This window comes from Haliotis cracherodii, unplaced genomic scaffold (genome assembly GCF_022045235.1).
Source record: "Haliotis cracherodii isolate W230 unplaced genomic scaffold, xgHalCrac1.p SCAF_15, whole genome shotgun sequence".
Taxonomy (NCBI): Eukaryota; Metazoa; Mollusca; class Gastropoda; order Lepetellida; family Haliotidae; genus Haliotis; species Haliotis cracherodii.
The window spans coordinates 29,735,219-29,750,615 of NW_027266270.1; the positions used below are offsets into that span (position 1 = coordinate 29,735,219).

The following is a 15,397-nucleotide window of genomic DNA, read 5'->3' on the forward strand; positions in this document are numbered from 1 at the left end:
ATGGCTACCTCTAAATATATATCCGGTCTAACTAAACTGCAAATTTAGAGGTAATTTTACTCCCAAATACAATATTATCAAATATGAATTTTCGGAAGTAAAGAAACAATATAATTAAACTGAAGATGATAATTTACGATGAACACTAAACCTTTATAATTTCAACATATACGATTTCGATAAATCATAAAAACTCATTTCATTTTCATTTTCATACATCAATATAACATTGGTCCCCTGGTTACCAAGCAATTTCATGAACGCTAAGTGCCACGATATTATTTGTATTTGTACACTCCCTTGTATTTGTGCTGGCTCTGAAGGCTCATCTTCCTCAGCACATCTGGGTCTGAGCTGGATACCATCCCCACTCTCGGCACACTCGGCACTGGAGAACAGGAAATCAATCGTATTACTTATCGTTTGTCCATTTGATTTAACAGAAATAAATTGCAAGTTATCACATGGTATTTTTGCTGCGTTTTATGTTTCTATAAACCGAAAAAATAGGCCTCGCCCACTAGCAGACAACCGTTTCCTGATTGGATGATAATAGAATGGGTGGGGCGTGGTTTGCATTTTTGCGCTGAACGTTGTAACTGATTTCGTAGTGTTGACTTGAGGTTATTCCGATTATTTTTTTGTATATGTATATGTCAGTGTTTTGAAATTAACGAAATGGCGAAAAATATACATGATACCCATCTTTAACAACTAAACAAGAAAATCCGAAGAACTAGGTGTTGTAGAGTGTTGTAGAGTAGAGTATATATATATAATTACGATTTTGCCCGAACGACGGAACGTATCCTGATCTCTGCATTGTACTGAGGTCCCGCTGGTGGTAGCTATCCAGATCTCGCGAGAGCGGGGCATAGCAAGGGTTTGCGAGATGTGGTCGATGAGGAATCTCTGCCTGAAGGGAATTGTTGAACTCGCTGTCGTACACACCCACCAGACCTGTCAACAAAACGGCTATCACAGTTCATGGATGCAGATGGGTTTCCTATACAGCTAAGGAAAGGAGCGAAGAGGGTAAAACAGGAATATGTGAGTGGTGCGAACGTTATATTATCTGTTTAATCAGAGGTGGTTATTTTAATTTGAAACTTCAGATTGACCAATCAGCTTATTTGCCCAAAGTCATATGGTAGAATGTTGTCAGCAATAATCATGTTATATTACATCCTCGATTATCCAGTGTATTATATCTCTATTCTGTTCTAAAAAATACCGTGCAAACCAGTGGTTGATAGCATGAGCAATGACCCATGCCGTCAGACATAACAAAATGTGTTGCTGCCACTAACCATTCACAAACACCGTCCTGTTGCCGCTATGACCGAGGACCTCTTTGATGTGACGCCATGTTCCTCCAATACGACCTTGTCTCGTTCTGAAACAAACACAGATTTCAAAGGGTGCTAGTCTCCAGTTACACAGGTATTTTTTCTAGTAGACGACGGACCTCCAAACTGCTAGTCTCCAGTTATACACGTATTTTTTCTAATAGACGACCGACCTCCAAACTGCTTGTCTCCAGTTAGACACGTATTTTCTCTAATAGACGACTGAACTACACAACCATATTGGAACGAAAGGAACCAGGTCTCTTTCACACAAGTCTCTGACATGCACTCTGAACTGCCATTGACAAAATGAGGCCCCGATCATTGCCAATCTCATAAAAATAAGATCTTAGTTCTCGCTACCGCTAAACAAAGATCTGAGGTCATCCCATTACGGGTCACGTCAGACCGACCTTGAGCGAACTTTGACCGACCAATGAAATGACCAATCAGTAGGCAGCCTTCTCGTGCTTTACGGCACAAATTTCAAATTGGCGACTACGCTTCGAAACATAGTTTGACAAATTCTCGATTACAAACTTGAAACCTGAACAAAAAAACATTCTGGAATGGCTAATAGATGGTCTAGATTGTAAGGATTCGGTCGTTAAACCCGTAACTATCGTTCGGAATAACCCATGTTATAGTTTTCGAGATTGCATGATTAGAAATCACATTCCGACTGTCACTTTCATAATCTGGTAAGCGACGCTTGGTCGGATGAAGGTCGTTCTGACGTGACCCCTAATGGGATGTCTTCAGATCTTTGTTTAGCGGTAGAGAGAACTAAGGTCTGGTTTTAATGAGATTGGATCATTGTCTGGGGTTGTGTTTTAAACTGAAATAAATGAAAACGGTACGTTTGTATAGAAATTTTGTTATGTACTCGGTGTTGCGATGGTTGTGACGTGTTTCAGCAGATCTTATTTTTAGATTAAGGAAAGGGTTTTGTCCCTTTTATATTCAAGAACTGTTGTTCGAGTTTTGAAATGGTAAGTTGAAAACACTCGGTTTTGTAATAAGAAATGATACATGTAGCCACATATACTGCCGCTTTCTTCAACATGTCGTCTGTTATCCGCCATATTGCCTATCGTAAGCTCCTACGACAGGTGCGTATCGCCCACCTTGTGTTAATTTTTGTCTAAAAAAAGACACCTTCAAGAATACACAAAGCTAGGTCTATTTTTTCGCAACGACATCTTTACGGAATTTAAAGCTCTAACAGTACCTGGACTAATAAACCAGTAACCAAATTCACTAAATTCACTCCAGTTTGATAACAGCGTAAGAATCTACATCGAAACGTCGCTATATGCAATAAACCAGAAGTTGTTATCCATAAAGCCAATCAGTTAAATTTTACAGAAAACAGACAATGAACATCGTCTTCGGGGGCGTCTACAAAAGGAACTACGGTATGAGTCACATTAGACATATCAGAACATCGTATCGTCAGAAAATAATGCCGGTTATTATTATTCGTATTATCATGTCGTCTGTTTGTTTGTTGTTTAACACCACACTCAGCAATATTCCAGCTTGTGACTGACATTATGAGCATCGATCCACACAATATTGGGATACGACGACATGCAATAAACAAAGTAACTAAGCCTGACCACCTGATCTATTCATTCGTCTCAAAGACAAGCACGGGTTGCTGGGACCGCGGAACCCCAGCGGTCTGAGGCGCAACTGGGCTGATTTTAAGTGTTTTACAAGCAAAACCAACTTTACGAGGACCCGCTTGGAACGTTTTGGGAAAGCTTACCCAGACATTTTAGAAAATTAGATGCTCTTGAGCGCAATCATAGGTTTCTGGCGTGTCCAAGGGACGCAATTCTGCACAGAGCACTCCAGACACTGGACAACAATCCCTTTTCAGGTACTCACCTGGGTAGACCTGGGTTAGGGTGAATGTAGGCTATCTTAGAGGTGAGATCACTGTAGGCGCGTCTGAACTCCAATTGGGCCTTCTGCTCCATGTTCTTGCGTCTCTCTGAGTCCATCTGTGTGTGGAGGAGGACACTCGGTTATGTCATCCCGGGTTTCATTGATAGCGCAATGTACTGATTTCACGCACATGGTGTAAGCAGCGAGAAAGCAGTCGAATGATAATGAGTGGGTGGGTGTGGTTTTACCCCGTATTTAGAGTGAGTGAGTGAGTTGGGTTTAACGCCGCTTTTGGCAATATTCCAGCAATATCACGGCGGCGGATACCAAAAATTGGCTTCACACATTGTACCCATGTCGGGAATCGAACCCGGGTCTTCAGCGTGACGAGCGAACGCTTTAACCATTAGGCTACCTGACCGCTGCCCGTATTTAGATATACATCATAGATTTAAATCGGTTAATCTTCTCGTTATGTATATCGGACACAGACTTGTATAATATATATATAGATTTGTTTAGTAACGATATTAAAGTAGATTAGTTGATAATATCATTAACATGTTCTGTCATTTATGTCCAGCAAAATCCCTCAATCAGAATGATAAGGCTGTGACACAAAACTTTGTTCAACACTTCGTTTGTTTTGTTTTGTTTTTTTTGTTTAACGCCGCACTCAGAAATATTTCAGTTATAGGATGGCCGTCTAAAATTAATCGAGTCTGAACCAGGCAATCCAGAGACGGACACCATGAGCATCGTCTACCCAGTTGAGATACGATGCATCAACCAAGACAGCGAGGATGACCACCCGATCCCGTTAGTCGCCCCTTTAACACAAGCATGGTTTGCTGAAAACCAATTCCATACCGGATCTTAACACTTTGCACCCATATAATAATCGAACGGTCTTTGATGTGACGAGTGAATGCTATTCCACATTTAAGAAAACAAACACAAGTCAAAACTCGGCAGTCCTAAGGAAATTGGGTGAGTGAGTTGGGTTTACGCATCTACCTGAGGCAAGGCAGTTAACTGACTTTAAAAGTTCAGTTTCCACCCTTGCCGAACCAGTGAATTTCTGGGCTCGATAGTAGCGCACTCGATAGTAGTGGCTATTACGAGTTATGTCCCTTCTATGTCCCTCTTACTGACCAATCAGATTCCACCTCTCATATCACTTACATTTGCTTCAAACAAAATGGCGGTGCCAAGTAGAGACGATCTGATCGATAATCAAAATCTATATTATGATAAAACAGGTCTTTGCAAATCCTGCAATCGACCGAAATCTGCACGGCAGTTTACGAACCGGGTGTAGATTTCGTCACGCGATTTTGCTTGGACTATGCATAGACTCGTTATTCCAGCCAAAACAGAACTCCCTTGCCTCGAGAAGATGGGTTTACGCCGCTTTATCAATATTCAAACCATATCACGGGCTTCATATGATGTACCCCTGTGGCGAAATTAAACCCTGCTGGTCTTCAGCGTGATGCGCCAAATCTTCGGCCATTAGGCGAGCCCATCTCCATTGAACAGCTGTAGCATGACTTAAGACATCGTAACATATGAGATCTAAGATTGACAGAAACACCATTAACAAACAAAAACATTCTTACATCTTTCAAATGACTCCATCTGGCGTCTGTGAGGGTTTGGGGGACGACCGGGTGTGCCACGCCCCCCTCGTGGACCATGTCTCTCCACTCGTTCATAGAAGTGTACGTGGTCCTGAAACATGAAGCATAGGCATGAGATGGAGTTATGTAGTCACATTCTGAAGGTTGGTCCAGTGGCGAGTGATGTAGTGGTCACGCGTCAAATACGGGTTCATGGGCACCAGCTTAAAATAGGTCAGCAGCTCAGCACCCCATGGCTGGTTGTAAGAGTAACTAAAGTGGATCGTGTGGCCAGGATCTGTGATTTGGCTGATTGCTTGTCGTCGTGCTCGTGGGTCATCACTCAAGATTTGGTTTACCTGGTCCAGACTCGATGAATTTACAAGCTGCCGTGCATACAGCTGGACTCCATTTTATTACATCATGTATATAAATACAATGGCGGATCAAGAATTTTTAAAAGGGGGGTGGGAGGTCAAAATATCAAATCCTCTCCCAGATAATTTAACTACCCACAACCTTCCACATTTGGGTTTCAAAATTGTGTGGGGGGTGGGTTAGGGGTCCGGACCCTCTGGATCCACCTATGAAATATTACCTTTACGTAATAGTAATGAAATAGAGTCTGATTCTCGATATCGGCAACACCGGAAGCTCTCATTAAATATCCATCATCATCATCCAGAGGTGTTAATGTAATGGCAACCCCTGGATAATGGACAGATATATCACAGATCTTTTACACTATTGCTTAAATTGATACTGGAGAGTCAAGGACTACTTCCATTCTAACTTTAACGTCTTTTGTTACAATATCAGGAAACAGGTACTTGATGGGATTTGTGCCTTATATGTGTCCAAAGGCTTTAATTTTACACACAGTCATAGTCTGAATGATCACTTGTAAACATAGAAATTGTATGTTCAAAATTGTCATGAAATCTTAACTTTCCGAAAGAATTTGTTTTAAATAACCCCAGAGTGACGAGATACCGTGATATATTGGGACAACTATTGCTTATCTCAGGCATGCTTTTCGGCTATAAATGTGATGAACTTCAATCAGAATAGTTTTTAATATATGAAACAAATCTATATTCACTTTACTTCTGAGGCACTTCACTGTATCCCCGTTATTTCGATCAGTGCCCTTGTGATTTATGTAGGTACTACATACAAGCGAAGATCAGTCACTATATACGTCATATTTCACATATTCCTCCCACATTTAAAACAAACTTTTAGTTCAGACCTTTAAGCTAATGAGAACACAAATTTCATTCCGTGGTACCTTGAGAAAATGCTTGTGCAGGAGCAGTCGAAGATCAACAATCGCGTGACGTCATAGATACGCCACTTGATACGCTTGGGAAATTGGTGACGTCAGATAACAATCGCAGTTTCCGACTTGAGTATCGTACGGAACCAGCGACACAGGAACAAATTTTGTTTGATATACTAATCTAGATTAACAGCTTGAATCACATCCCAAACTTCCATGTTGTTTCGAAATAGTTACATTGATCTGTTTGGGTAAATATCAAAGACATCACTGATGCCTTCGTTGGAATTTGACGCAAAATACAGATTCGAGTGTATGGAAATGTATAGGAAGAGATCCATATAATATATTAATATCAACCTATGACAGGACTGGTTTACTGTTAATATGACTATTATTATAAGTTGTACATTATTACATATACTCGACCCCGTCGGGAAATGTTATGTAATTAATATTTTGAGTGTTTCACAATTTAAACGCAGCTTCAAGTCTGTGTTGCACCAGTTATAGTAATGGCACGTGACTCGTTTCATAGAGCTTGGCATTGACGTAACAATGCATTGTTGTAACCTCAAACAATTCAACTTATGGCCGCTTTTTGCTGTAAAATTGGCGGTTGAGCAATATCAAGTTGCACATTAAATCATGTCTATTCATACTACATAGTGATTTGAGTGAGTGAGTATGGTTTTACGCCGCTTTTAGCAATATTCCAGCAATATCACGGCGGGGAACACCAGAAATGGGCTTCACATAATGTACCCATGTCGGGAATCGAACCCGGGTCTTCGGCGTGACGAGCGAACGCTTTGACCAATAGGCTACCCGACCGTCCCTAGTGATTTGAACTATAAAGAATAATGACTGTTGATAATACAACGCGATTGTATTGTATACATGGTATGAACAATAATATGCAGGTAACAGATTAAACATTTTACACAGCTAGTTGCGAACACAGAAAAGTATATATTGAAAGAGTACCAAGTAAAGTGACACCTTGTTAATCCGGGCGGTATCGTTCCAGGTGAAATGTTCCGTATTGGCAAGTTTCCGGATTAACGAAGCATACATGTACACTGTTATATCTCTTTAGATTCCTTTATCCCAACAGGAATTGACCAGTAAGCAGGGATTCAGGGGTACCGGAGTTTCACTGTAATACGTTATGAGAACAACCTCTACGTACTTGTGAAGGAGCTGGTTCAGGGCCTATATTCCCACGATAATCTCTTTGTAGTGCGTTCTTAAGTTGTGGTTCAACCATACAGCAAGAGCTTGAACATAGAGGGCATTATAGCAAGCCCCGAACGATTAGTTTAAGCATGTGGCAACGGAGATTAAAAAGCAGTGCTTCGATCGGGGTGGGATTAGACCAACGGCGCGTTGTTAGGGTCTCGGTGAAGGGTGTACTGTATGCCAGAGGTACATGCTACCTCCCAGTGATTTCTCACACGGATAGTTTATAGCATATGTGTACTTCGTGTATATGACCTGTGAAGATCCGGGGTAGAATAGGTCTTCAGCAACCCATGCTTGCCGTTGTTGTTGTTGGTATGTTGTTTAACGCCGCACTCAACAATATTCCAGCTGTATGAAAGGCGACTATGCTCGTCGTAAGAGGCGACTAACGGGATCGGGTGGTCAGGCTCGCTGACTTGGTTGATGCATGTCATCGTATCCCAATTGCGTGGATCGATGTTCATGATGTCAATCACTGGATTGTCTGGTCCAGACTCGATTATTAACAGACCGCCGTCATATGGCTGGAATATTGCTGAGTGCGGCGTTAAACAACACATAAACAAAACTTCGCGTATATAAAATAAATCGCGGAATATATTGACAAAAAAATAACCACTGCGGGTTATTTATCTAAAAATATACAAATGGCGTCTTTGAATGACAAAGAACACACTAAACACATATTTGGGATATTTTATTAAAATATACAAAACTGGTGTATTTGAATGAAGACAAACTCATAGACATGTTGTCTTGCTTTAGAAAGGGTCGGATATACTATAAACATGGCGAAACCTCAAAACGGATGAGAGACTTGAACTCAAACATATATTAATGTTTTAAAAGGTGAAACGTATGGGCCCTGGTAGACTCTTTTGGCTCGCTTTACTCTAACACTGCATGAAGTTTCAAACGTCTTAACGTACAGGGGCGGTCGGGTAGCCCAGTGGTTAAAGCGTTCGCTCGTCACGCTGAAGACCCGGGTTCGATTCCCGACAAGTGTACAATGTGTGAAGCCCATTTCTGGTGTCCCCTGTCGTGATATTGCTCGAGTATTGCTAAAAGCGGCGTAAAACCATACTCACTCACTCTTAACGTACAGGTTACAATGATTGAATGAACATGTATTAAAGCCGATTTACGCTGACAAAAGTACCATAACACAGGAAATTCGTTCTAAAATATCCACCAGCCCGCGCCCTCTGGGGAAGTTTCACATTCCGTCGCGTTAAAGCTAGCTAGGCTTGGATAAATAGTCAATCCAAGCAAGTTTCACTGAAGCCATTCAAGACTATGTCTGCTTATTCACATGTTAGGATGTGTATCATTCCAGATATAAATATAGGTCCCCAACAACCAGTATGATTTTCAGGTTCGGCAACTTGCATTTCAATCCTTCAATCCGTCTGTTTATATAGACAACCAGGGCAGAAAGCATATAGTCCCCCTTTAAATTGCGTGTTTATATAGACACCTAGGCCAGGCTGACACGGGGCGTCACACCCCAGCTTAGGTAAGTAAGCTGTCTGTATATTTAATGACGTGTGGATCAAGAAAATCAATAACATTTTCGGTATGTAGGTCGTCTCGATGCTACCCGTTTAAATATTTAAACATATATAACACATTGATGCCGGTTGTGCTATTGTTTTAGGTGTTAAGATTAAGAAAGTGTAATTACTTTTGAAAATGCCTAAAGGGAAACCTTTCAATATCAATAGGGCTTTGCACGCGTACGCACGTGCATTAATATCAGGACAACACGATATGTGATAGTTTAAGGTGACATAAAGACAGATAGCCAAATAATTTCATGCTATACAGTGAATATATTTTTACATACAGTTACTATTTAAGTTGTATGAAACGTGCTTACATATCAGCTATATAATTATTGACGTCAAGCCTAACAGGGGTGTTCTTAATCGTTAGGGATGTGCATTATCCTGTTTGACTTCAAATCAGAATTATCAATTTTTCTCCGATTTCTTCCCACCAACATTTGCCAATTTGGACAACTACTAGTAAAACAATATTTATTTGCAACACTTCACAAAATGACATTCATAATTCTCGATTTACAAAAACGCACATGGCCATCAATCTCACGTGCAACCTGGATAACACTGTGGTCGATCATCTCAACTGTTAAAACGGCTCAGCTTAATATTGTTCAGCCCTGGTTCCATGGCGTAGATTTTGTCACCGAACGTACTTGAGTATTGACCTTTCAACAGGTTAATTCTTCCTCTAACCCGATCCCATGAACCAAACTGAATAATCGGACATTTTCACCCATGCATGACTGTCGTTTAGTTTAATATTTATACATGGCTAACTAGACCTGCGCCATGAGCGTCCAACCTATCCCCAAACGCGCAATCTTGTAAAATCCACAGCGACACTCACACCTTCCCCTCCAAAACAGTGTATGATAAATATTAGTATATTGGGACGTCCCAATGCTCTGTCGTTCCCGAATTATTTATGGGTACGTGGAGCCTTTTCATGATTGCTATGCTCTGTGCTCCTCCCGTGCAATCCGTTTTCTCCCTATACCCACCACCCGACGCTCACTTACCTGTCGTGCACCAAATGATCTAGACCCGTTCCGAAACTGTCGATTGACGGAAAGTCTGCCATATATCTATAGACACCTGTCGACTCCATAACATGCTTATCAAGATCACCCCTGCGCCACTTGTCAGTCGCGTGAGTGCAGACGAAAGTTTCAATGGAAGGAATCGATTTCGGGCCCTGTCGGGAGCTTGCTATACATTGAATCAATGTGAGCACTGGAAACGAGCGAACGCTTGACTATTTACCTGTGTGGAGTTTCCAGGTACAACTTTCGTGTGTTCTTCCGAAATGTACACGCCAATGTCCGATATGGAAGAGGGCACTCTGATTGATGAGATATACAGATATACGTCTGCGGAACAAGCTTAAAACTTAGAGTCCAAGTAATTGTTCAACATTCGGCTGTTTGTTTAATACTGCACTAGGCAATATACCAGATATATGACGGCGATCTGTAGATATTAAGTTTGGACCAGACAAACCGGTTATTGATATCATGGGCAACGGTCCCCAGTAAAGGATATGATCACACGCAATCAGCCAAGTTACCGAGCCTGGCCACCCGCTCTATTTAGTGCTACTCACCATACAAATTGGAAACTACGGGCCTAACGTAAGATATACCTGCCACGGGCCTATTGGCAGGAACTTCTTGCGAATACTGGTATCAACCCCGATACTTGAAGATGGCCCTACTTTTTTTGTAAAGTAGATACAAGGCAATCGTAATTCCAACACTTGAGCACTGGCCTAGACTGACCACTCAATCGCAACCTTCGTAAGTAATCCTCGTACTACAATAGTACTATTGTAAACTCCGATTCCCTTACATAGACCCAAGGCAATCAAATCTTTCTTTCTTTCTTGTTTAACGCTGCAGTCTAGCAGTATGACGGCGGTCTGTAAACACTCGAGTCCGGACCAGATAATTTAGTAACTGACATCATGAGCATCGATCTACGTAACAGGAATACGATGACATGCATCAACCATGTGAGCGAGCCTGACAACCCGATCCCGTTAGTCGCCTCTTACAACAAGCATATTCGCTGTTTACCGTAAAGGTAATACTGTTGTTAATCTCAGAATTTACCGTAACTCCGTCTCGTCGTAATTCGCATACTGGAACGTAGATTTGCGGTTATCATATAACCTTATAATTAGCTCAAAAAGTTCAGAGTTTATGTTTAATTATTAAACGTAATACAAACCAAACTGCCAACACTCGAACGTTCAACCGGGTGACTAGCTGTTTATACACTCATGCAGGCTGTGTTTATATCCCTGCGTAAAGACCCAATGAACTTTAACACGCTAAAGTGTGTATGTAACTTATACAAGGGTACTCGACGACCATGGTTTGTAATTCACGAAGGGTGGGTTTGGAAACCAAGTGCCAGATTTATGATATAATACTGACAATGTTGGTCGTGATCTACTTGTAGACCTGTTGACCTCAAACATGATTTACTCAGAATATTGCTTTGAATGGATAAGGGGCTGTTTAGATAAAGATAATAACTTGAGTGGATGTGTAATTAAATATTATAGCTAAAATGGATAGAATTATCATTAAACCGCCCGCATGTTATCAGAAATGAGCGGATCACTGTTGCTTACTAATGCCTTCATTTTGCTTGACAACGGGCCGTTATCACACCCGTTCGTCGGGCAGTTAATTAAAGACCTCGGGCTTCTGCAAGTGATGACTGAAAAAGAGCATTAACGTTATATATATAGCTTAAATGGATAGAATTTGTTATCAAATAAAAATAAACAATAACGGTTTTGAAACATTTAGTGCAATCAACACGAATTTCACTGACCCACTTTTACAAATATGGAAACGTCAGGGAACAAACCAGATGACGTCATTATTGAACGTGACGTCACCATTCCCTATACCCATGACGTCACCTAACAACGGGCGTGATAATGGCCCGTCGTCAAGCAATATGAGGGCATTATCAAGTTACAGTGGCCCGCTCATTTCTGATAACATGCGGGCGGTTTAATGATAATTCTACCCATTTTAGCTATAAATACGGATATAACGTGTCTATGTCTAAATAGTTTTACCGCAAAGTGTCAACGATTACGATCATCATAAAAGACTTGAACGTTGATACAAATATGAAATCCCTTATTCCCGAATCATATTATTTACATTTATGATAAAAACCCAATAATTTTTAGAAAAACTGCAGGGCCACAGAAATATAAACCCATGTTTGATGGTGGCTAAAAATAAAATGTGATGGCGATGTAACTGATACGGGTATCAAAGGCGATATACATCCATCATATCAATGAGTGAGTGAGTTGGGTTTAGCGCCGCTTTTAACAGTATTCTAGTTATATCGCGGCGTGTCAGCTAAATGTGGGAGGAAAGCCCGAAGTAATGTGTGCCTCAGACGTTTACAACTTCGGTGAAACACACGAGCACGTGTTTGTTTCTGACAAATCTAGAAACATAATTTGGGCGAACCGGGATTCGAACCCACAATCATAGGTTTCTGGCGTGCCCAAGGGACGCAACTCTGCACAGCGAATCGCGGCGCCTTATATGACTGGGCCACCCGTGGCCCCTCATATCAATGAGTATCTCGCAACAAGGAAAATGGAGGTCGCAATTTCATATTACACAGTAATGAACAGCGTGAAGTGTAAATGTTGAAGTATTTGCTTTCTTTCCCCCGGCAGTCTATGTATAGAAACTCAAGAATAAACCTTTGTTTTTTTATTCTACACTGATTCTCAGTCAACTTTTGTTTACGTTTATATTCCATGACCTTGGCTAAAGCATTATTCAGTATGTTCAGTCTTGAATAGGAATATGTTTTCGTCATGTTATTTTACAGTCATGCGAAACGGAATTTCAAGCGGTCCCTTAGCAACCACAGTAAAAAGTCATAAACAGTACTTCATTTGTCTATATCGTAAATTTAACAATTTACTTACTCGACAAGTCACCTTAAACGTCAACAACTGTATTTTTAGCGTCTGTTGATATTGTTATCTGGATAAATATATTTAAAGACGGTATACATACTTGGCGTTAATGATGGGCCTGGTGCTGTCCAGAAAGTCCGCGCTGGACGACACGGGTTTCACATCAATTCCAGCCATCCGTTAACAGATTAAAAATGTTCTTTAAATTCCTGCAAAACTTTGCAGAGACAATATCCGACCATACGCTCCTCGCGACCACAACTCCCGTCTGACAACCACCCTGTATTCTGTCACAGGTGATCTTGGGTTGTGATTGTACGATAATTACATGGCAGTACTGAACAGTACAGTGTTATAATATGGTATTATATTGTATAGGAACGGGAGGTAACCCGAGCAGGTTTGGCTAGTTTGTTAGACATCAGAGACAATGGGCTCCTTAGAAACGCCTAGCGGATAAGGGCGGAGATTCTAGCCAGACGTAACAAACTGCTTGAGAATCAATGAGGTGTTTCGTTGACACGATTAGTGGCCATGTGGTGAGATTATACCTTGTGCAGGTTAAGGTGGGGGTACCAAACAGTGGGACAATTTGTGCTTTTGAGCGTCGGCTTATTGGATTTAGCCATGTTGTATGTTAATCCGGTTGAATAACTTGTTTCTCATGACTATTTTTTAAAACTGATTGGGTTAGGAAGGAAGGACTTTTTGTTTATTTCATTTACCAAGGCAGTAATCTTGATTCTAAACCACGTGACCTATAAATATAGTTATGCCCATGTGGTTCGATGTACGACGATTGAATGGTTGTTGATTAAAGCTTCATTAAGCAATATTCCAGCTATATGACGGCGGCATTTAATAATCGACTCTGGACAAGAAAATCCAGTGATTTAGGGTCGATCTAAATCGATACGATGACACGCATCAACCAAGTCAGCGAGCCTGACCACCCGCTGCCGTTAGTCGCCTCTTACGACAATCATAGTCGCTGCACCTTTTACGACAAGCATGATCTGCTGAAGACCAATTCTAACCCGGATCATCACGGATCGAAGTATTGAAAGAGATGGGCCCAAGGCCATGGTGACTCCATTATCGGGCTGGGACGAGTCAAAATTTACTACCAGGTACCCACCCTGCTATTACCCGACCCTACCCGGGTACTCGCTGTAGGTCTCAAGAGATAGGTACAAACTGTCCGATTGGGAAAAGTTTGACAGTAGTCCTGGCAAAATGTATTTAGATACACGTATAAAACGATCTGGTCATGCATATGCACTGATGTTTACTGCATGAAGTTTTATCTTTTTTTCAAAAATATAAAAGTCAGAAGGAATGCGTGCATAGTCAGAAAGAAATGGGAACATTAGTGATTTGCAGTGTGACCATAGAGTTTTACATAAGTGTTGTCATTAAACAATATATCACGTGACTATCCACGGGTCCGGGTGGTCCTGTGGGTACCCGGGTCCTGCTCAGTACCCACCCGACCCGAGTACCGGAGTTACCCGTCCCTGCCCTACTCCATTACTCTGATGCTATGAACAAGATGAGATCTTCTGCAAACATTTGAGTAGAACAAATCGTCCCTTAACAGTCATTAAAACTTGAATTAGGCGATTCTAGAGGCGGGCGGATCAAGATCACCTATGCTATCTTGTCATCAGTTCAGTTGGAAGCTGCGAAGAACTGCAATAGTCTGTCCACTTAATCTTCCTGTACATAATATGTGGATATTCTAGTTCTTGTACAGGAAGGGCTGACTAATTCGAAGTCTTGGTACCATTAAAAACATCATTCGATACGAACAAAAAGCCGATGTGCCAGTCAGTTAGCCTCCGTCACATGGACAATATTCAGCGTTATGAGAGAAGGCAATGGTGACCACCTCCGAGGTCTAGTGGATAGAGTGTTTTCACAGAGTGCGACAGGTCGGAGGTTCGATCCCCTGGCCGTGTCATACCAACAGGCGTTAAACGATGGTTCTTGTGACCCTGCCAGGCCAGGCGCTCGGCATTTAGGGGATAAAACAAGGATTGGGTGCCGTTGTACAAAGCGATATCTTAACGATAAGCTGATCGTAACTCCCATACCTTAAACATAGACTTACGATAGTCGTAGTGATAAGGATGGTCTGTACAACAGCACCTTGGTCAGCTCGATGCTGGTATACAGTTTCTGGGTGTGGTATCCATCTCAGTGGGCTAGCACTACAAAATCTATATCTCAGTGGGCTAGCACTATAAAATCTACATCTCAGTGGGCTAGCAATATAAAATCTATATCCCAGTGGGCTAGCACTATAAAATCTACATCTCAGTAGGCTAGCACTATAAAATCTACATCTCATTGGGCTAGCACTATAAAATCTAAATCTCAGTGGGCTAGCACTATAAAATCTACATCTCAGTAGGCTAGCACTATAAAATCTACATCTCAGTGGGCTAGCACTATAAAATCTACAT

The 15,397-nt window shown here is 41.4% G+C and overlaps 1 protein-coding gene across 1 annotated transcript; it reads right to left on the reverse strand.

Moving 5' to 3' along the window:
• Positions 1 to 278: 278 nt before the first annotated feature.
• Positions 279 to 10,067, reverse strand: LOC139462122 (uncharacterized). The gene is made up of 6 exons (XM_071243628.1): positions 9,979 to 10,067; positions 4,868 to 4,979; positions 3,246 to 3,361; positions 1,311 to 1,396; positions 784 to 960; positions 279 to 388 (listed from the first exon to the last, which is right to left on the reverse strand). Exons 1-6 carry the CDS (start codon positions 10,065 to 10,067, stop codon positions 279 to 281), a joined length of 690 nt encoding a protein of 229 aa, XP_071099729.1.
• Positions 10,068 to 15,397: the final 5,330 nt, after the last annotated feature.